The 23,874-nt window shown below is 41.7% G+C and overlaps 1 protein-coding gene across 9 annotated transcripts in view; it reads right to left on the bottom strand.

Annotated features, from left to right (window-relative positions):
- Nucleotides 1–23,874, bottom strand: part of tox2 (TOX high mobility group box family member 2) — a 112,154-nt gene that overhangs the window by 45,015 nt on the left and 43,265 nt on the right. For all 9 annotated transcript variants that reach the window (XM_030091221.1, XM_030091222.1, XM_030091219.1 and 6 more), the window contains exon 2: nt 16,754–16,846. In XM_030091221.1, coding sequence (XP_029947081.1) covers nt 16,754–16,795 — 42 coding nt within the window. In that variant the 5' untranslated portion in view covers nt 16,796–16,846. The remainder of the gene's footprint in view (nt 1–16,753; nt 16,847–23,874) is intronic.

Below are 23,874 nucleotides of genomic sequence, written 5' to 3'. Positions count from 1 at the left end.
CAAGGCGACAAAGGCGCAACTGAGTGATAATCAGCAGACAGAAAAATCAAGGCCGGGACATTGAGCTAGTCAGCCAGCAAGCTGGACAGTTACTCATCCTCATGTTTCCCATTCAAATCCACGAGAAAGGTCTGCTTTGTTCTTTTTTCCTTTTTTTTTTTTTGGCAGTTTTAAAGTCAGACTACTTGAAATATTTTTGCTCACATGCAAATGGAACCCATATGTATTGGCCCTGGTTTGACCTCGAAAACTTTTTAAAACCTTCTCAGATGTTTTTGTCCACTTTGAACTCAACAGTTTGTCATGAGTTCCACAAAATTCGCACAGTGACCTCTTTGCTTTCGTGACTCGTTCGAGAAGAATTCCTTTTGTGCAGAAGTATTCAGCGTCTACTTCTCATTTAGACTGAAAGATATTCCAGCTTATCTACCTTCTCAATAAATTAAACACACAATGAGAAGATTTATAAAAAGGTCTTATCAAAAATGGCAAAAGTGTCATCACACTTATTCAAATGTTTTCAACTTGTTTAAAACTCAGATTGGAATTGTTATTATATGTTATCTGTGCGCTCATTTATTTTTAATTAGCATGTACGACCCCATTGACACATGACATTTTTACATGAGTTTCATATGTTGTTTGTTTTCAACTTGCTCAAAATGCTAGTATTTACTTTTTGAGAACTGCAACATATGGTGCTCAGGCAAAATAATTTAATGGCGTTCCCATTTGTCTCATCCATAATTTGTGATGAGTGCTAATTAATAAATTTGCAAAATATGCTGTACTAAGAGAGTGAATCTGGTGAACATCGCTCTGCTGTAGCTGCACACGTTCGTAGAAACGGCAAATCAAAGGCAGCAGTGGTGTAATTACAGAGCGCTTGACAGGTAAATCAGATCGCATGTTGACCCAGAAATTGATCTGCTGTGCCATGCAGTTTGCTCGAACAGCCACAGAAATTTCCAGGGACCTACTTTCGGTGTTCACAAAGTCGACTATTTATATTAATTTCTGTAAAAGTAGCATTTCTAAACCGCAGAAGGTCAGCTTTCTGCTGATCTGGGTCATTTTGTTCTTCACTGCAGATTTCACAAATTTCCACATGTTCCAGGAATTAAGAGGTTGAGTTAAACAAAAAAAAAAAAAAAAAAAAGATTTTCATAGCTGTCATGTGAGGACTAAACCTGACAGATACTGAAATGTTAACCCACCCACTCAGCTGTTGCCCACTGTACCGCTCACATAAAACACATCGACGAATAACAGACGAAACACAAGCTAACACTTTTTCCATCAATGCTAACAGCCGCCCAGCGAGTGTTAGACTGCACAGAGTCAAAGAGGTGAGAAGAGCCTTTAGCTTTTTGCACTTTCTCCAAAGAAATGAGGACAGGACAGCCCTGCTAATTCAGAGCTCAGAAACACAAAGCTCGCACAGCCTAAAGGGGAGGCTTCGGCGAGACGAAAGGTGACAGTTTGAGGTTACGGGGAGAGGATGAGAAAGACAAGGGTGTATCCCTGAGCTAATGGTGAACGAGATAACGATCTTGTGTAAGTGGCGGGTCAAGTGGTGAGAGACACTGTAGGTGATGGGGGGGCGGTCGACTGAGAGAAAAATAAAGACGGCGTAAGAACAGAGAGCGTGAATGAGAAAGAAAGAGAAGGCGAAGGAGGGCTGTAAGCAGTGGTGGCAATAGAGCCTGTGGTTGTTCTGGCTGTGGAGTGATTAACACTGGGGTCACAGCCAGAGGCTGCACACACACGCACACACACACACACACACACACACACACACACTCACACACAAACTTGTGTTTTCATCACTTCAGGGGACTTTACATAGACTTTATATCAACACTTCCACCAGAATTACTCTAAACTCAGTCGTCGCTGCGTGACCAAACCCTCACCAGTGTCACACCTGAAAACATATTTTCGTTGAAAGACGAAACAATTTACTTCACAGCATCTTGATTTTTGTGATTGAGGGGAAAATGGTTTACAGTAGCCAACTTGGACTTCAGGTTTTATCTTCATATGTCAGTGAAATCCCCAACATGTGTTTGTTTCAGTTTTGGTCCAGCCGATGTAAGTAAAACACACGCGCGCGCGCGCGCGCACACACCCACACACACACCCACACACACACACACACACACACACACACACACACACACACACACACACACACACACACACACACACACACACACACACACTCCCAGGGGCCTTCCTTGCCTCTCTACCTGACACTATTTGGCACCGAGCATTTATGAGAAAAACACACCTCAAGACAGCTACTAGTGGCTGAGATGAATTACTGTTGCTACTGTAAGGTCAAGCATCGGGATGGATATGTGCCTGTTGTAAGTTACTGTGGGTGTTTCTCAAGCTGTGGCCAGGAACTAAAAATGAACCACTTCTTTTATAGCCATGTTTCACCACATGTACTGTGCCATATGTTCCTGCGACTGAATTAAGGCTGTTAAGTCATTCACTATGAGCTGTGAACATTTCCATTTTTTTTTTTTTTTTACCCCTTTACATTACATTGCCAGAGCTGACTCCAAAAACACTTTTCTTAAAGGTGTGTTCCTTTTATACACGACACATCCAGAACAGCAAACAAACAGCAGAACAAAGGCAGCTCCTTGCAACATTATTCAATTTGAAAGACCAGTTTCATTTCACGTTATCATTCAGCCGCCGATGGAAGAGTTACTTCTAGAGCAATGATTTCTGTCTGATAGCACAATTAGTTTGCTGGAGGAACAATCATCATATTCTGCAATGAAAATGAAATCACTTTCTTTATTGCTCTTGGAAAATGATTTTACACGCCGGCCTAATCATGTTTTGCTAGATGTGATGGTGTCTTGAAATAGGCTGTTTTCACACCTGCAAACCAAGATCTCGATGAGCACAACAGTGTGAGTACAAAACAATTATACAGAATGTCAAAGAGCAAAGTGACGTCTGCGATGCCGCTTCTGCGGCACAATGGTGAGGTGTCACCGAGGGGAGAGCTGTTAGAATAACCAGTATTTAAATTAAGAGGAAGGGAGGAAAAAAGAAATTCACTCTAAATGGTTTTAATAACTGGTCACTTGCAGAAACATACGCTGGAATAAATACACACGAGCTGACCCGAGCAAACAAATCACTGAATGACCTGAATGGAAAGGAAGCTTTACAAGCATGCTTACCCATTTGCAAAGGTTCAAGGGTTTAACTCTGATGGTAAAATAGGACTTTCAGCATTTGGAAAACACATTTATTTACTTCTTTGCTTGGGAATAAGATGAGAACATCAATACTGCACACGTTTACAGAGCAAAATAAAGAAACCCTCTCTCTTCAAAGGGTAATAATTAACAAAGCAGTTGTATATTTTCAGCTGCTCCCTTTAAAAGGGGTCGCCAAAGCCAGTCATTCCAACTCGCACGGTGCACATGGATAGTGTTTGACCTTATTACTGAGACCAGGATTCAAACCTGCATCTCCCACACTCAGGGTCAAGACTCGGTCAAGGAGGGCTGCCTGATATCACTTCTGTTTTTTTTTTTCTTTTTAATTTTACCAAAGAATGTGAATAAATTCAATACTGTGGCTAAACAAAAATGCAGGAACATAAACAAAAAATATTTTTGGGATCATTTACAAGATGTAAATATTTTGCTACAGTGAATTCCTGACTTCTTAACTGGGTTGTTCGGGTCTTTAGGTCCAGCTAAGATTTCAGATGCAGCATCCAGGGACGCTTTTCTACCACATGCTATCATTCAGTTTAACTACTTTGCTTTGGTATCAGGTCATTCATCTGAATTTGATCGGCATGTCGTGAGTCATCACAACTGTATGCTGACATTTTCAACACAAACCACTTTAGAATACCGTACAAGTCACCATGTCTGCTCAACTGGAATCACATTTTTCAGTTTGTGTTGGACTAACCCAACCTGAATTTGTTTTGATTAGATTTTAGATCCAATGTTTTGGGATTGGTCAGGAAGCTTTTTTGTTTGTTTGTTTGTTTGTTTTCCAGTTTTAGTATCAGTCTAGCTCACTTGCAACTTTAAAACCAGGGATATTAGAAGAAAGTAGCTGTTTCCCAATGAACCCAAAATGAACTCGCCTTCAAAATCATTGAATACATTAAGACACTGAGCACCTATAACATTTTATTCAACAATGCTCAATACCAGATGTTTACTGTGCTAACTTAACACACCTCACAAAGATTATGCTTACAAAAGTCACCCAGTCAAATGTGACACTTTCAGGTATGCACGTCAGTGAAGTGTCCTTGACAAAGACCCTACATTCCTCCCTCCGTAAGGCTGATTCACTGCCTCTGATGTCTGAGGCTCACTCCATCATTTTGAAAACAAGGCAAAAAAATAGAACGCACTGAAATGAGAGTCTAATGGAAGTTTTTGATCATTCAAAATGAATACGGTGCATTGCTCCATAAAAATTCGGGACTAATGCAGATGCTTGAGCAGCAGTCGTAATGTGCTCAGCAAGCGGTTGACATATGAGAAAAAGGGAGGTTTGTAAGAGAAGGGCGAGCTTGTCGTGTCTCTCCGTGTTTGCTTTCCTGAGGCTTTGAGGTCATTAATCATAGCGGTCAAATCTACAGCAAAACAATTGAGCAAAGGAAAACACAGACAGAAAGAGAGAGAGAGAGAGAGAGAGAGAGAGAGAGAGAGAGAGAGAGAGAGAGAGAGAGAGAGAGAGAGAGAGAGAGAGGGGAAGGGAGGGTGAAACGGGGGGAGGAGGGTGAAGGTGGGAGAGCTGGAGAGCTGCAGTGAGCTGGGGGAGAGGGGAGCTGTGTCGAGCGGGGGAATGAAGGGGAGACGGAGTTTTGAGATAGATACTGAAGCTTGAGAAAGAAGAAGGACAAGCGAGGGCTGTAAAACTGACGCACTTGACACCAGACTCCTGTTTGCATAGCACAAATGCAAATACGTGAGAGGGAGAGAGATGGAGGGGAGGGGAGAATAGGAGGGAGAAAATAAAGCGGGAGAGATGCTATAAATAACTTTGTGTTTGCGTAAAGCCAAGCCAATGTCAGTTTGATGCAGGAAGTGCACCACAGCCATGGAGGTTACAGAACAACAGTTGATTGAAACACAGTATATACAGTTTTATTTTCAGTTTTTTCTAGAGCCTTCAAGCAGAGACTCAAAGTTTTGATTTTATCAAACTTTTTTTTATTTTATTTTTATTTTTTTAAATCATATCAGAGGAATTTCAACAATTTTCGTTGGTTTGTTCTGAACCAAATTTTAATGCTGCAGACAAAAGTGAAATACTAGTGTGTAACTACTGTGATGTAGCTTTGTTTAGCTGCAGCTATATGGATTAAAACTGACCTTATTAAGTGAGGATCTGAATAAAATCAAGTGAACATTAAATTTCATTTGTTCAACTTTGATTTTAAATTGATTCTGATTCCAAAATCACAAAGCATGTAAACATCTGTGAACCTCCAGACCCCATGCAGGAGGCTCATGGGAGCACTCCCCCGTGCTCAAACACATCTGTTACGATACGTCACCACTTAACACTCCACACACAACGTTTTGAGAAGAACAGTGGTATGACTTTACCACACAGCAAAGCATTGTGGGACTGGTCAACTCACTGCATTGGATGATTTTCTCGGGAGAATTAAACCCTCATGCTAATCTGATTATTTATTCTATGTTCAGGTAAACATGACAATCTGATCTCTCAGTCCGACTGACGAGAAAATAACCATGTGAGCGCCGCCACATTCTAACTTCTCAGGTTTTTAATTTGCTGCCATGTTTCAGTTTTACCTAAAACATTCTGTTTCGTGGAATTATGTTTCAAATGCCTGATATTCTGTGGGTTTTTTTGGACATGTATTGGGCTTATTTTGTACTTCTGCAAGTATGTTGTGTGCAGATTGTATTGAGAAGACGAAGGCTGTGCCAGGGAAAAGATCACTGGTGTTCATGCGGAACTGGCATGCAGAATGGACGCTGTTACTGTTACATCCTCCAAACCATGACAAGATTGGGAAACACAAATTTTATAATAAATCGGGACATCATTTAATTTGTTTTCTGCACCATGACCACAACTTAAACTTCTGTTTTATATTGTGGTTCTCTTTTCATCCACGTCTACAGGATAATCTGCATGATCTTGAAGTTGAGGGACTCACTTAAATGAGTGAGACGTGTATTTGAAGAGGGTCGTTTAAGTCTAATCAATACTATATCGACTTACCGAGATCATTTTCAGATCAGTTTTGCACCAGGTCCACATTGCCGGTTGCGGTGGTTGCTTTGCATTCCACACTGCAGCGCCGCTAACCTGCATTGATCTGGAGGAGAGTGTTTTCTCATAAGGTCGCTGGGAGCCTAGCTGTGCTTTACTGTACGGGCTGAATACCAAATCACGGGACAAGTAACCACAGCCAGGGATGGTTTTAGATTTTTAAGAACGACCAGGCAGGAGAGATGCGGCGGAGTGGACTGAACCCTCCTTCTTATACCCTCTTTTCATGGTTGCGGCGTGCGCCTCCTTCGTTTTTCAGCACAGCGTAACTAATCGCATGTCAGTCAATGTGCCGATGGAAAGAGGCAGCAGTCAAAATACCTGTGTCAGGACTGTGGTCATTAGAGCATTCAGTGACTCACTGGCAGGCAGACATGCACGCGTGCATGCACGCACACACACACGGAAACAGACGGGGAATATGGGGATGGTACTTTATAAAGCAGATATGGATTGTGTGTGTGTGTGTGTGTGTGTGTGTAGATATCTATTTGTGTTTCTGCATCTTGCACGTAATGTTTGTGCGCATTTGAATTCTAGAGTCAGAGCTCGAGCACACTGTGTTTTAGGTTCTGGATGTGTGTGTGTGTGTGTGTGTGTGTGTGTGTGTGTGTGTGTGTGTGTGTGTGTGTTTGTATCACATGCCGGCCTGCATGTTTGTGTAATGTATCCTGCTCAATAATACACACATTGATCCCGGTGTGATAAAGATAACAGAGTTAGCCCTTCCATAATATTTATTTTCCCATGACAGACCTGCGTAGCCACACCCAGTCATATAACTCCATGCAGATGAAATATGCTCTTCATTACCTTTAAGCCTCAATACACCCAAACTACTGAGGAGAGACAGAATTGCCCTCCTTTCTTGTCTGAAAGAGAACGAAATCATTTGGAGTAGCTGAGATTTTTTTTTTTTTTTTTTTTTTTTACATTACCATGACAAATACAACAAAATGAGGAGGATAGAGCCAAAGGGAGAAATAGAAAGGAGGAGAACGGGGAGACACATGACGACAGACAGAAAAGGGCAGGCTAGACAGAAAGACCAAATTGTGTGGGGAAAAGAAGAAAAAAAAAAAACACATATCAGCTCAATTTGTGCTCGACTGTAAGCCGTGAGCTGAGAGGAGAAATAAAATAAGGCATTTAGCTGGGGATCATGTTAAACCATGCAAGCGAATGAGTCCCCAGAGAAGAGTGTTCCCTCTCTCGCTTATGATGGACTTAATTGCCTCTATCAGTGTTAAGATATAACATTCATCTCAGGTTTATTGCTTGGCTTTATGGTCTTGTCCATCACACTGAAGGGCTTCGAGAGGCAGGCCACTCCTCAAATGGCACCTTAAAATAATGACACAGATTACAAAGCAACAAGGGGAAGAGAAGAATGAAAAACCATCATTTATATTTGGAAAATGAGAGCGTTTTACAAGGATGAGCAGATCTGGTATGCGAGCCAGAGCCGGTGAGGCAGAATGGTTTTGATGGTATGCTGGATGGATTACTCCTCAGTTTCTGGGTTTTTCAAAATGCATGGTTCATCAGGCTAAAGGCACACACACACTCACGCACACACACACACATACACACACACATCTCCCCCACCTCTGACCCCCGAAAGCTCTGGGTAGGTGTAGGGTTTCAGATGGCCACACAATCATACCATTGTGCTCCTGTTAACACAATGAAAACAAAGCTAACACATCGCTGACATTCAATTCCCCCGACTCTGCCTAACCTTGACGTCCAACACAACTCAGGTGGAACGCAGATACGAGAAATTGCACAACGCCGACACAAATTTGACAAACCAGATACCAAAAGTCAGCTCTCTGGATTTTATCTCCATTTTTTTTTTCCAAACACTCGACTGAAACTGACATACTTCTGAACCAGCACGGTATTTTAGTATCATTTCAGTTCTTTAACATGTAGTTGTGATCATCTAAAACAGGCTGCTGCGCATCGCATGAGGGTTTGAGAAGCATGTCTGCTTGTTCCATTAAATCTATTAAATCCATTGCATTATATCATAGTGCTTACTGCACAATAGGAGCCTTTCAAGGGCAGTCCCAGAGGAAGACAACAAAGGGCCCTCTCTTTCAGGGACCAGTCAAGTCATTCAGAAAGAGCCAGACAATTTGTGTGTGTGTGTGTGTGTGTGTGTGTGTGTGTGTGTGTGTGTGTGTGTGTGTGTGTGAATCTTCTCCACCGGACTCACAAGCCACAATTTCAGCAAATCAAGAAAAGTCTTTCAGAATTTAAAAAAGAAAAAAAAAAAAAAAAACAACAAGAGAACACAAAAAAGAGAGCAATGCGATACCCGTTTTTATTGAAAATTACCGGAAAATTGATGGCAAGGACCTGGCGAGAAAACAGCTCGGCGACAGTTTATGGTCTGCTTCCAGTAAATACACTTACACCTATATACACATGCTACAGTAACATTTACCACAAAGGCAGCACTTTCAGGTCGGTTTACCAGTCTGACTAAACTACAAAAGAGATGGCATGTCCCCATTTCTTATGTGAATAGAAAACCACGCTTGCTGAAGGTTTGAAGATGTTTCACCTCCCCTCTGACAGGCTTCATCAGATATGTTTGCAATTCTTGGAGAACTGAAAAACCTCTCATGTGAGGGACGAAACAGTTTCAAGACAATAAACAGGTATATCATGACCTGTATGAATGAGGAACAACTGGCAAGCATTTCTATAACACCTGCACACTGATAGTGTGGTGAATTACTTTATCGTCTGAATTTAACACTTTACTAAAGATGGAGGTAGATTTTTGCTCGAAGTGTGATCCCATCTCTATTATTTGACCTACTTCTTCTATTATACATAAACTGGTCATTTGTAAACACAAAGGCATTGATAATTATATGATGGAGGGCAAATCATGTTATTTCTGACGTAAATCATGCAACAAGCAACTGAGAAGTCAAGAATAAAATACCCAGCAAGCGAATCTCGTATTACAATCCTCATTACCTGTAGTGTTCATTCCACCTGTATTTAATGCTGCAATAACATGATGAATTTTCATCGGCATAACTTTATGTTAATTAATCTGAAAAATCAATAACTCTGAATAACTCTGTTTTAAACACCACAAATTTACCAATGAACTTCTAGTGCATGTTTTTGCACCATGGGAGGAAACTGGATTTCCCAGAGAAAAAGCTGTGAAAATTCCAAACAGAAAAGCTTGAGCTGGAGAAACTCTCGCTGTGAGGCGAGAGCGCTGTAAGACAAGTACGAACCGCTCAACCACCATGTGGGTCAAAATATGTCTTGTTAAAATAAAATGTAAAAGTGGTCACTTACAAGAGTTAATCGTGGTGTGAGTCTCTTCAGCCTTAAACAACCTGCAATAAAGCTTTTACAATACAACTGTCCCCCTCTATTTTCTGTGAAGCTTTTCCATTTAAATCACTATGATTGTCTCTATTCTGCAGTAAAAGCATAACTTTTCAAGAACTGTTTTTTTTTTCCCCCTCCAAGAAACCAACCTGGTGTGCACAAGTACAGTAATTTTAAAGTGCACAATATAGAACAGAGGAGGGAAAAAAGCCTGTTCTTTCTCCGTTTGGGATCTTACCATGTATTTAAATCTAAATGCAGCGTCGAAGAACCATCTACTTCTGTCAATAGGGCTCAAAATAATTCACTGTTCTTTCATTCACTGCCATGCTGACTCCATATACAGCCTGTGCCACTTGCATTCAGGCAGAATTTTCTATTACCAATCTAATTGCACATTCCACCCTGACAAGAGCTCATTAAACCTTAATTATACACATGTTGTTTTCTACAAACATCTCCATTTGGGTCTCTCTGCCTTGTAATTGTTCAGCAGGGACAACCAGTTGAGATTTCGCAGACTGAGAGTGAATAAGAGACAGCGAAGGAAGAGAAAGGGAGGGAAAAAAGAGAGGTGAAGGGAATGAGAGAATGAAGGAAGAGAAAGAGGGGAGCAAAAAAAAAAAAAAAGAAAAAAGAAAAAGGCAGAGAGAAAGAGAGGAGTGTCTGGAAGTAGGTCATGCCTCTCCATAAACAAGGCATGGTTTCTAAAATAATATACCCATCCAGTGGAAGTAATGCCAAACAACTGAGCGAATGTGGAGCTCATGTAATATTTACAGAGCACTAATACATAGATGGCAGGTCTTTTTCTCAGCACCCCCCACCCCAACCCCCCCAACCCCCCCTCCAAAGCCAGAGGTTTCTTTTTTTCATCTGCTTTTTTTTCTCTCCCTCTCTCTCCCTCTCTCTCTTGCCATTTGAATTTCAGAGAAAGCCAACTACATTGATATATCTGGCAGGGAGGGGGCTTGGCGAGTGTTGAGATGCTGAGTTTTCTTTACTTTCTTTCTCCCTTCTTCTTTTTTTTTTTTTGCCTCTCCTATCTGCTCCTAGCCCCCCATCACCACCACCCCCACCACCCCCCCCCCACCCCCACCAGCAGCAGCAGCAGCACTACGACTCTCCACATTGGATTTGGCTGTGATGTTTTTTCACACATTTGTTACATTTTAGCGAGGGAAAGTGGGCCTTAATCCAGACTCTTTGAGGCATGGGCGATGATATTACTGTGGAGAATCGGCCTTTTAAAGACTTCTTTAAACTCCAGCTGGTGCTGTAAGGTCACCAAGCACTTGTTCAACGTGGAGCCCAGCGTGATGCTTCTGGGCTCAGGACTAACTGGCTTTGTCAACTCCAGGCCGGGCTTTCTGGGCTTTTGACAGCGCCTGGCAGCGCTGCGGCAAGAGGGAAAAGATTGTAAAGGAGTGCCACTTCAGCATGTTTACAAGTCCAGGTCCTGTGGGATGAAGCCTATCTACTGATTATTGTCTTTAATATGCAGAAGGTGTGCGGCAGCTTCTTACCTGATTTGGCAAATATGAGGGAAATGACTGGATGAACACGGACAGTAAATCAGAGAGGAGGTTTAACACATTTAGAGTATTTCTGACGCGCAGCACTAGTATTTTCAGTTAAAGCTCAACACTGCTTGATATACATTACAACTCTGGATTGTATCCCATTCGACCAAGAGGTAATTCCAATGCCAAATAATGTATGTACAAGGCAGAAAAATCAGCATTTATTGATTACAATTTATCTAATTACATCTCAAAGATGTGAGTCTTCTTTAACTCTTCTACTCAGAAATTTATATATTATTATACAAAGTAAATCCATATTTCCTTCAGCCATGTCACTACCGGTTGGGATTCCTCAGGTTTACATACAAACTATACACTTTTTAAAGCAGCCACTTTTTTTTTTTTTATCAACCTTTAAAGATCATATACTTTTTTTTTTGTTTTATAATTTATCTAAGATAAAAACACTTGTGTTGTTTACCAAGAAACCGCTTGATACCGTTGCAGCACGGCACCTAAAAGAAGCAGTTAGTGTCCAGGCCGAGCCTCTCAGTCATCGCTGGAGACCATCACTGTTGACATTCGCTGTATGCATCATTGATACCCATCCAGCAGCAGAAAATAAACAGCCTGCCTGCAGATCAATCCTGTTCCACTATATGCAATGATACAATTAGCTTGCCTTTTTTTTTTTCTTCTTCTTCTTTCTTACAGCATGAATTTGTTTTGTGTCTCTGTGTTTTGTTTGTTTATTCACTTGGTTAGTTAAAATATTCCATTCTTAGCACAATTACAGCAGAACATCATTCAGTTCTTGCCAACATCAAACACGAGCACGCACACACACACATACACACACTGTAAAGTGTGATGTGAGCCATGTCAAGATAAACAAACATGACATATTAAACAGGAAAATGAGTCACTCTTATTATCCAACCAAAATAAATCAGGAAAACACTAATTATAACAACCTGTGCCTGATCCTGACTGATTCACCCCTGCACTCTCTGGCTTTTCTGTGTGTGTGTGTGTGTGTGTGTGTGTGTGTGTGTGTGTGTCACATTCTTCTCCTGCTGCTGCCTTAATAGGCAGTCTCTTAGATATTCGCTACAGAATAGCGCTCATGCAATATTAATATCACACCAAAATATGGAAGCTGGAGCCCCCACTCCATCTCTCACTCCCTACATAATTGACTATGCAAGGCTCCAAATCAGCTTGGAAAGAGAGAAAAAGACACAGAGAGACAAAGAGAGCAGGAGAGGGAGGAGGAGAGAGGGGAAGCTGCAGAAGCCATTCCTGAAACGATCCTGTCATCTCCGCATTACAGCAGATCCTGAACCCTCACCTGTGTACTTCAGTGGAACTAAAGCAACAGCAGCACGAACAACAACTGCAGCAACGGCACAAAGGCTTTGACTCTTTACAAAGAACACATCTGATGAGAATCCAACCAGAGCTGAGACAACTCTTCCTGAGCTGATTTAAGTCATTATGCATCTCCTAAACAAATTTTAAGTCAGCTATGTATTGTGATCATACGCATTTTGTAGAAAAAGAACTTATCTAGAAGCCTTGACTGATTTACCACAAGATCAGTTGTGTTGCTGTCAAACACAGTTCAAATCTACTAAAGCTTTTTTTTTTAAATTCCAGAGATGTAAGATATGCAGATATGATGCAGGGAACGTATTTTATTTGATCATATTCTGACAGATATTTTACAGAACCTCTACTGTCAAATGGGGAGTAAGATGAATTTTAAAAATCGTAGACATGCAACGGTGCTCCTCTGGAGTTCTGCACTACTATTGGCAGAATGCAGCAACATTTTGTGAGCAAGTCTCCATTTTATCTGTTCTTCTGTTTGCAACATCACACATGCAGGGACATAGACAAACATAAGGCTTATGCAATACAGATTTTTGCCAATGGTTTCACACCATTCCACTCGTCGGTACGCGGTGGTGAAGCGCCCAGATTCGTAGCGGTGTGCCAGCAAACGTGGGGCAGAGGAAGCCTGCAAGCTACTGAGCATGGATGTAAACATTGCAAGTTTGAAAATATTGAAGAGATGCAGCTTTTGCAAATGTTCCACGATGAAAAAAAAAAAACCCTACTCGGAGCATTTTTAACCTCAAGGATACACAGAGAAAGACACTGAAACCGAAACTTTGTTTACAAGAAAACCCTGCAGATATGAAGTGAAAAGAGGAGAGGGGTTAAACTTTTAAACTTGTGACTTTGCAACATGTGTGTGCGGTCTGATCTGCACGGAGAAACGTTTTGAGTATGATCAGAAATTGTTGCTCAGCACCTTTCTGGTGTCAGACACTCAGCTGCGGCAACAACTGACGCACTGATGTTTAAAAACTAGGGACAACCGCCCGCCTGACAATGTGCTACACTGAAAATTTCAACAATATTTGAAATGATCAGGGTGTGTGACGCATAAGCGTCTCACTACTTTGGCATTAATGGGTGAAATCAGTGTTGAATCAGGAGAAACGTGCTGCTTTCCTGCACCACTTCCTCTGGAGTGCAGGTTCTGTTGCCGTCATGTTCATGATATCCTCACTGCGAGGTGAAACAAATCTCTATCCTCTCTGACATGCAAGGTTTAAGGTCTTGCGTGAGGTTTGAGTTGGGGGGGGGGGGGGGGGTCGGGATCCAAGACGTTAGGCTTAGACAATACGCAGTGTGAATCAGCGACTCCGGGACTTTTTCAGACACTCATCAATACTTTCAGCGAGAAGCCGACGGGACTCTGCACCGAAGTGCAGATTCAGTTTTACATGAGAGTTTCCACTAAAAGTCACTTAATGCAACAAAACCCTCCTCTGTTCTTGTGCATGTGTGAATGACAAGATCACAGTAGGGCGGCGAGGGGCGGTGGAGGTGTGCGTGTGTGTGCATGTGTGTGTGTGTGCGTGTGTGTGTGTGCACGTTCTTGTATTTCTATCCTTGTTGGGGCCAAATGTCCCCACAAGGATAGCAAAACGTGGAACGACGTGCCTTGTGGGGACCCTTTTCCGGTCCTAAGTAGGAGAAACAGTGTTTTCTTGACCATGTTGTTGTTACTGAAAAAAGTAAAAGTGCAAAAACATTTCTTTAGGGTTAGGCTTTGTTTGTGGTGTGGGTTAGGGTTAGGGTAAGGGTCAGGGTTAGGGGCTAGACATGAATGGGAGTCAATGGACGGTCCCCACAAGGATAGAAATACAAGACTGTGCGTGTGCGTGTGCGTGTGCGTGTGCGTGTGCGTGTGCGTGTGCGTGTGCGTGTGCGTGTGCGTGTGCGTGTGTGTGTGTTGGGGGGGTCATGTCCTTTGCTCTGAGCATTTAAAAAAAATGAACTGTAGGCATTTGGAACCGTAATAGATTTTGAAAAAAAAAAAGAGAGAAAGGTTGCGGGGGCAGAGCTGCTGGCTGTGTGGGGGAGGTGGGCAGTGCACCTTGACAGGAAACATAGAGGTGAAGAGCAGGAGTTGGAGGTTAGTTTGACAGAGAGAAAAGAAGTGGTGGGGAGGATGGGGGGGGGGGGGGTTAGACTGCGGAAGTGCCAAGCCCACTTTTAACTGAACTGAGGGTGGTGAGTGTTGGTGGTGGTGGTGGGGTGGGGGGTGGGGGGTGGGGAGCAAAGATAAAGATCAGGGGAAAATAAAAGGGGTGTGCAGGGGAAGGAAGAGGGGGTGGGGGGTGAGGGGGGGGGGGGACCTACTGCACCTTGACACTTGCTCTCACCGCAGCACCTGATAAGTGCAATGGAAAAACGTCTGGTTTCCTCCTGCATGTTAAGTGGTTTATATTCTCCTCTCCATGCAGCCTGTAGCTGCGCAGCCTGCTACTGTACTGACGCTACACACAGGTAATAACAGACAAAGGCAAATAAAAGAAAACCAGAGGGTGAATGAGTGACGAGGAAGAAAATAGCACCGACTCTCGCCGTTGCTTTTTTTTTTCTTATCCCTGTCGAATCCTTCACGGCACAGGAGATGATGAATTCTTTAAATTGTTGTTGAACAAAGCAACAAAGCAATTTAGAAATGCTCTTTTCCTTTGCGTTAATGTTTACCCGCAACTTTGAGCATCTTTATTTTACAAACAACTCCTGCGCCGAGGAAGCCGGCTTTAATTTGCACAACAGAGGATTGGATAAAAGTGGATATATATCTTTACAACCTCAAGCATGTCCTGACAAGGAACTCATTCCCATGATTTGTAAGTGGGTCTCTCCCCTGAAAAGCATTAACAATATTCACTTTAGATAACGTATGATTCCAGGCCCTGGGAGAGGATGGGTTTCTTAGAAATGCTTTGTTAGCACTCTCCCTCCTTGATAAATGATTTAGGACATGTGGCCTGAGACATCAATACAATCTCTGTTGTAATTAAAAAAGGTGCGCAGCAACAATATTACACAGTTTTCGCTTTGTCTGTCTCTCCCTCAGTCTGTCTCTCCTCCTCCTCTCTTCCTCACTCACCCACTCTTCCTCTCATTGAGCCCCGGAGCAGTGAAGAGATAATTCAAAAAGCACTTGCATGGAGTGAAACATGAAAAAGGGAGACATATGAAATTAAATTCTCCCTTTTCGCTCTATTGTTCTTTCATTTTCTCCCCTTTGTTACATAAATGCATAAAAGCAAAGCAAGCGAGATTCTAATTATGATTTTCACAATACTGAAAGATTTTTTTTTTTTATTATTAAGAAAATGAAAGAAAGGTTTCACAAACAAAGTAGACTGACTGTTCCAGCACTTTGTCAAAGTCAAAGCACTGCAAGAGCTGCATCATTTAACTTCAATAAGCCTAATCTTTTTTCTTCTTGCAAGTGTCCTCATGAACACTTATATAATGAAATAACTTAAAAACGAGGCTTTGATGTCCAAATGCAGTTGTTTTACAAGGAAAGATTAAGTTAAAGGGTAAAAAAAAAAAACCTCCCCAAAATACTTAAATTTTAATCAACATTTGCCAATCCCTTCAGACACCTAAAAAAGGTCTGAAGCCGCAGCGTTTTACCCAGAAAGCCACTGCGTGGCCTTTGTTCTGTGTGGATAGAAATGCAGAAGCAGGCAGGTGGTTTGGGCTATCATGCACATCGACGTGCATCTCGGAGAGGATGAACAAGGGGGAAAGTGCCACACAAGCCACCGAGGGAGCCTTGTGGTGACCGGTAATGGTTTACCAGCCCGGGCGGATAGCTGAGCGAGCCTGGGTGACTTCTGTGGTTGGAATAAGTTAGAGGGTGGGGGGCGAGGGGTCAAAAGACGAGTAAAGGTGAAGCAGAGGGAGATGAGGACAGAGAGGAGATCTCCATCTGCACGGACTGAGGCTTCTTCCCACAACAAAAAGGCATGGTCTAGGTTAGGTGGTGTCTGCAAAGTGCCTGCAGATGAGAACATGAGTAGAACCGTGAGAAGAAAAGAAAGAAACCCCTCCTCAGTGGGTTTCTGCAGGTTCAGTGTGGTACATTAGCACTGATGTACACGGTTGGGTGATGTGGTGGGGGGGGAGGAAGAGGTGTGTCTTACCCCAGTAGAGGGCAGTCTTTTGCCGTCAGGGTTTGGGCGCATGGGCAGGGAACTGTAGAGCCTCACACCTCGATCTGCAGCGCCGTATCTGCTCTGAAGGGGCAGAGGAAGAAAGAGAGAGGATTTAAGTCGGCATCAGTTTTTCATCAAACACCGGGGTAAATTTGCAATAAAAGATCCAGTTATAAATCAAACATTTAGCTGAGCTTCAAAGCTACTCAACTTTTCTGCTCTCCCCCCCCAACGTGAAGCGATCAGACAGTCCACACATTTTGCATTAGGTTGTTTTTTTTATGGTTCTCATTTCGCAAAGCAGTGTTACTTTCATTAATTTCCACCAAGTCACACAGCCTGCACATTGGCTGCCATGTTAAATCACATCACCTCATGGTGATGTACCACACATAATAACTGGATAAGATTGGCTCATGCAGCACTAATGGCACTAAGCTGTTGTGTTTGGTAGCCAGGGGTCCAGAGCAGCGCCGCACTCTACTGACTCCATCTTTCTATACATTACACAGCTGATAATTACAGTCGAGTCGGTTCTCAGCTTGTCATCTCCTCCCCGTGCGTCCCCGTGCATGTGTTCAGCTGTGTAACGCCACCTCCAGAAGTGATGGAGGAGCCTTCAGTACTTGGGAAGCTAATGATTTGTGAAAAGTGGGCCCTGCCAGGGAAAGACAGTGTCGCTCAGTGGGGTTCACACCGTGGTCCACAGTCACAGCGTGGCCACCTCCCAGGATTCTCTTCAAATCCCAACTCCTTTATCTCCCTGGTTGTCTTTATCTTCCTTCTCACTTCAGTCTCGGCTACACACATCGCACTTCTACTCCGTGACTCGCTGATATTCTGTTGTTCTCACATTAACATCGCTATCATCTGGTCAACAGTTTGCTGTCATCTGATTTGTAAAACAGTGATAACCTATCTTGTGAGACTGCTAAAGTACAAAAACAAGCGCTTCTTTCTTCCTTTGTCTCTGCGTGTTTGAGAAGCTGCATTAGCTTGTGTGCGCTGCCTGTTGTAAAATGAAACCTGCAACTGTTGATGTGGAAAATGTGTCCTCATAAATACGAGGATACAACATTAATTTATATTTGGAAATGACTATGGCTGCTCTGCGCTATGTATAGAGCATAATGACTGTGCCACGCTTGATCCATACAGTCTGCTAATGAGGATATGCTGTAGATTGTTAGAGGAAAAAAAAAAAAACAGCATGGCAATTTAGAACAAAAATCACATTATCTTTCTCTCTCTTACACAGTGAACTCCTCTACTTGCTGTAGTCAACCTCCAGTTTTCTCTTTCTTAACGTTAATTTTGTCAGCTAACAAAAAAAAAAAACACACACACCTATTGCAACGACACACACACACATACACAAGTACATTCAAGGGCAGGGCTTGAGATTGCTATGCAGCATTTACAGATATTTAACAAGTGAGTGAGAGAACGTCCCTGAACCAACCAAAACCGGCCCCGTTGTTCTCATGTCATCGCTCGCACAATGCACCCAAACACACTCCAGTGCACAAAAGAGTGCAGCCAGCTCTTACACCGTAAACACACCTCTGCAGATTGTGTTTATGGGCCTAAATGCAGAGCGATTACCATACCATGAAAGCCGCGAAAGCCTCAAAACAAAGCATGCAAGCACTCGATAGCAAACATTGAACAAAAAAAACAAAAAAAACAAAAACAGAAGCATGCTCAAATAGTGTGATTTCTATCTTATTAGCAGCACTCTTCACAGATAAGAGTACGTGTCGGCGGTGTGCTGATCTGATGGTGCAGACCGATCTCAGACTGTACACAGTGCAGGTTATTCCCCGGGGCGGAGGCAGAGTACATGCTGTGTAAGGTTTTGATTTCCTGTGCTCATTATGAAAGGTAAAAAACAGATGAGTAGACAGTAGCGGCCAGCTTGTCAATACGGTTTGCATAGTGGTGACTCTGCATTATTAAAGATAACGTATCACCATCCACAGTTTTGAAAATGGATCCGAAAATAAATGCAAAGTTTCTCTGTGCAGCTGAAAATATATATTTTTTGAAAGATTATACTAAAAGAATGTGCCCTGATATACTGTCTTAAACATCCTTGAGTCTGACATTTCATTTTCTGCCAGGCTTGCAGAGGAGCTGCTGTGCACTAGCTCCATCTTTCTATGGAGAGTTTTTTTTTCCCCTTCTTCTTCTTTTGAGGCTTGTTAGGTAGCTTGCCAGCATCGCCGCTAAATGAATGCCTCGCAGAATAGCAGCTTTAGCCAGCGAAGGAGCCACAGTAAGTGAATGTTTGATATTTCTCCAGTGTGCCAGGCTAATCTGGCCCTGTGGCATGCCATTACGGGGCTAATAACAGCTGTCTGCGGCCTGGAGGGGACACAAGCAGGCCTGGCTGTGCTAACTGGCCCTGACAGACTCATTAGGAGTGCTGGCACCCAGAACAGCAACAGCCAAACTCCTCGCGTTTCCTCGCTGGCTCACAACAGTTTGCAAGTGCAAGAAGCATCGTTCTCGACACTTGTTCTCTGACACCTTCCTTTTGTTTCCCAGTCCTCACTTCAGAGGCTCTCACCCTCGTCACCTCTCTCTCTCACTGTTTGTCTGGCTTTGATTTTCTACGATATTTCCACCCAACCAGATCCTGCCAGCCGTTTACCATCTTTTCTCAACATCATGTTGAGTCTAACCTCTTACTTCTTTTTTTTTTTTTTTTTTTTTTATAATCCCGCACACCCACACTCTTGTTCTGACCAAAATAGAGTGCAAAATCTCACTGGAGTGCACTTGTTTGCTCACATTGTTGTAATTCTTTTGCTGCAACGGTAAACACATAAATAAATCACTGACACACAGCTTCTAACTAACTGGTGATTTGCCACCGGACCATGAAAATGTTGGCATTCTCTGAACTTTGTGTTGGTTACTGTACTATGTGGGCCTGTTTGAGGACAAGAGGGACTTCCCCTGGCAGGCTGCAAAAGCAAACATTGGCCCGGGCCAATCGGCACATGAAGAGAAAGCTCGCAATAAACACCACGAGCCAATGAGAGCCGACTGAACGTACAGCCTTTAACAATAGGAGGAGGGTTTTGCATTCTTACATGACTCCTGACAAGTAGCAGACTTACACTGCTGCTTACATTGTCTTCATTTCCGTGTGATAGTTTCGGATGTAAAGACGTGGAATTCACTGTGATTAAAGGACGATGTGGCAAATCGCAGTAATTAAAGTATTTGCCAACACATTTTTTTAATTGAGGCCAAGAGCCTCATTGGCAGGCTGATATTAACTAAAATCAAGATTTGACAAGTTTATTGATATAAACATGTATGATGGTGTAAAAAAAAAACACGAGCGCAGTCATGATCCTAAACAGATTTTTTTGTTTCATAAAATTCAAAAGTCAGTGTAATTTTTAAATACATGAAAGACATGCTTTTAGTTATTTGAAAAAAAAAAATCATTTGAAAAGAACCAAAATGTCATTGTATTTCACAATTTTCTCTTAATTTTCTCTCATCAGTCATTTAAACAAAGCTTTCACTATCCAGGCATTGAATTCTTAGCTACTCGTGTTAGTTTTTAAAAGTTAATTTCAAATCATTCATTTGATAAAAATACCCAAAAGGTTCACAGCTCTGATTAGCTTTCTCACATCACATATCATATTTCATTACATTTTTTTAAAAAAATAACTGTATATTCATTCATATTGTATCATTATTACTGATAGATCTCATATTGGATTTTTTTAAATTATTGTCCATATCTTATGCCGACTTCATTGCATAAAGGCTTGCTTTATTAAATGTTAAATAGGAGATTTCCTGGTTTACAATAGCTAATACAGTCCAGAATTTGTTGTCTAATAAACCTTAATTATCTCCAACTTTTCTATGAATCAGCAGTTTTCCTTCAGCTCAGTTTAATAACGTGTTTTCTCATTAGATATCAACACTGGCTTTCCCTTTCTTTATAGGTCGGACTGCTGGGGCACTGTAAAGTAAAGGCGCAGCTGCGGGGGTATAGTTACCTGTAATGCTAGCTGTTGCATGTTATATTATTTACGCCGATCTGGACTTAATGGAACACATGTGTGTCTGAAACCGACATTCTTCCCAGATTAGCTGAAAGCCTGCACACATCAGACTCTACCGATGAGAGGAATGCAAGGCCCAGACGGGCTTATGGGGAAACCCTATCACTCATCTATAGTATACAGTGTTCACAATGTGTGCACACACCCAGTCATATACACACATTCTGTATTTATACATTACAGAGACGCTGCTCCATACTCTATGTACAGTATGCACCAAACAATGCATGCACAATGAGGTCAGGTGATCAATCATTAAAAAGAAACATCTTGCACTTGTTTGAGAGCGGCTGCTTTTTCTGAAGCTCTTCCTCATAGCTGACTGATAAAACGCATCAGGTTGTTTTGCATAAAGAATATCGGATGATTGTCATATTAAGCAGTGGTGGTCTAACAGTCAGCAATAGAGTATGATTCACTTTTTCAGTGGCTTATGAGAGACTTCAGTCTAAGACAAAACCACCTGCAAAGCTTCACATTGGTTTCCTTATTATTGAGTTGTGATGAATCAGTTTCCTGTCTGCAATTTTCACTTGAATGCAACATAATTTAGCTTGATGGGGGAAAAAAAAAAAAAAAAAAAACCAGGCTTATTTCTTCCTCGCTTTACGTCTGTGACTCTTCAGTATGATGTTCAAACAAAACCTGAAACATGTCCTGGTTTATGGGCTGTGTGTGATGTAATCCTACAAGAATTTCAGAGCAACCTACTTTGATTTTGACACTCCTCAAGTTTATGTAACCAACTTTTCTTTGCAGGGACTTGGAAAGGATTAGCTGACATATTTAGGCGGTAATTTATCCTCTGTATCTCTGCTACCATCTGTGAGTTCTAGCCTATGGACCTTGAAGACACGGACATTTAAGTGTTGTTTATTTCAAAGTGAAGGACATAGTTAAACCAGAATCTATAGTTCATTAAAATAAGATGCATTTAATATATAGCTCAAGGTCCAAGTGTAGCAAAGAGTGTGTTGTGAACCCTGTGCTTCTAAATCATAATTAACAACAGAATGTGTTGATATATTCATATATAGTTCAAATGGAACAACCTACTGATGCATATCTTCTGTGGCATATGTTTGTTTACAGTAATTGTTTTCTGCTTAGTGGTGCATGAATTATTAATGGAGTATAAAAAGGTAGCTGTAAGTATTTTAATGTATTTGCTAAAACCGCAATGGAAGAAAAAATCACTTTGTATGAGAAGGAGATGAAATGCAAAATGTCTGAGCAGCTCAGCTACAGCCAGAACACAAAGCTTGACGCGACCTCAGGTCTTCACAGAGACTCAAACCACTGATAACACTGTTGGGAATATCCAACCAACTCCAGCATTTGAGCCATGGCTATTTATACCCGGCCACAGCTTTTCCAGGGACTGCTCGGCCGTTCCTCATGTAAACATGTCTGTTTGGTTATACAACAATTATCCAACCATGCCGACTTTATTGTTAAATGTAAACTATGAATTTTTTTGTTAAATATATGTCAATATAATTGAAAGGAATAACACTGATTACGCAAAACAACACTCCCAATGTCATTTCAAAGCAGTCGTATGATGTGCTCATGGTGTACCTACCAAAATCAAGTTTTCCAGTTTTGCTGCTGTTTTGTCTTGCAATGCAACTTTGCACCACAAGATGGTGTATTGAGTCATGCAATAAAGCAGAAAGCAAAACAGGAAACACACCAGTGATATTTAGGATATCACCCAATGTGGGCCACCAGCCAACAATAAGAAGCAGAATTCAGCCAGTTGGTATAATCACTATTACAATTCCAAATTGAATGCAGCATTATTTCTCATAATGCCCACTTATTTTCTGATCTCCTGCAATTCACACTGATTCTCCTTTCTGTTGTTGCCTTAAGGTTTCCATATCTCTAATAAATCTTTTCCACGAGGCGGCCAAGATTCCAAACAATAATCCAAATCAGACAGAATATTTCTTTTGTTGCTATCTTTTTACCCAGATAGTCTTGCAATGCCAATTTGTGCCACAGGAGGGTGTATTGTTTCATGCAAACAAGCACCAAGAGGAATATTTAACAGCAGTGACTGAACCTCCCACCTATTATACATTGGTGTAGTCCATACGAAACGCCGCTAAACACCATTTACCTACTCATCCAAATCAAATCGTTCAAATCCCGACCAAAAACAAGAGTAAAATCAATCAATAACATCACCCGTTGTGCAACAGCTTGAACAACTTGAATTTTCTTTATGGATGAAATCAACTATGAAAATTTGCAAGTCTTAGTTATACTTTATTTCACTTTTTTTTTCCGCGTCATGCTGAGTTTCTCACTTCTACTTAACTCAACTTTGCATTTCTACCTTCAGCTGCATGGTACTCAGACAGAAGCAATTCAGTATCTGAAGGAAAAATAAACAAAACAATGCAGAGTTTAGCTGCTTGTTTTCAGGTGTGAAAGAAGATCCAACAGCACCTTATAAATTTACACAGCAGCTGTGATACTACATATAGTCCAATCACTAGATTAATGAGTGAATTAAGACCCTGCTGTTTTATAGTCCCTGCATGGGAATACAGAAAAGAAATGATAGATGCAATTAAAGTGTTTGCTTCATTCAAAGAAGGTCAAGGACGGTTTGGTATGGGGATAAACAGTATCAAAATTGTTCACATAAAAGCTTTAATTTTTATTTCAAAGAAGTAGTCAGGTTTTATCTACAACAAAGCGGCATGTGAGAGACAAGCAACCGCTTCATAAATTATGCCTTGTATTTACATCGAATGCAATTTGAAGATGTCACAAAGCCCTCTGCAGCACTCCACGTCTTGCCAAGGATAAGGTACTCTGGAATAACTCCTGATTAAAGAAATTTGTTCTATTTTTCGTCACTCTCTCTCTCACACAGTTGCGCACACACACACACACACACACACACAGACATCTGCCCTTTGTATTACGTCTGACAGAAAAGTGAGGGAGATGGAGTGCAGTAATAAAGTGCAGTCGGTGCCCTTGCTATCA

The sequence above is a fragment of the Salarias fasciatus genome, chromosome 5 (assembly GCF_902148845.1).
Source record: "Salarias fasciatus chromosome 5, fSalaFa1.1, whole genome shotgun sequence".
NCBI classification, from domain to species: Eukaryota; Metazoa; Chordata; class Actinopteri; order Blenniiformes; family Blenniidae; genus Salarias; species Salarias fasciatus.
The sequence above is the reverse complement of the archived record's forward strand: the minus strand, read 5'-3'. Positions and strand labels throughout refer to the sequence as shown.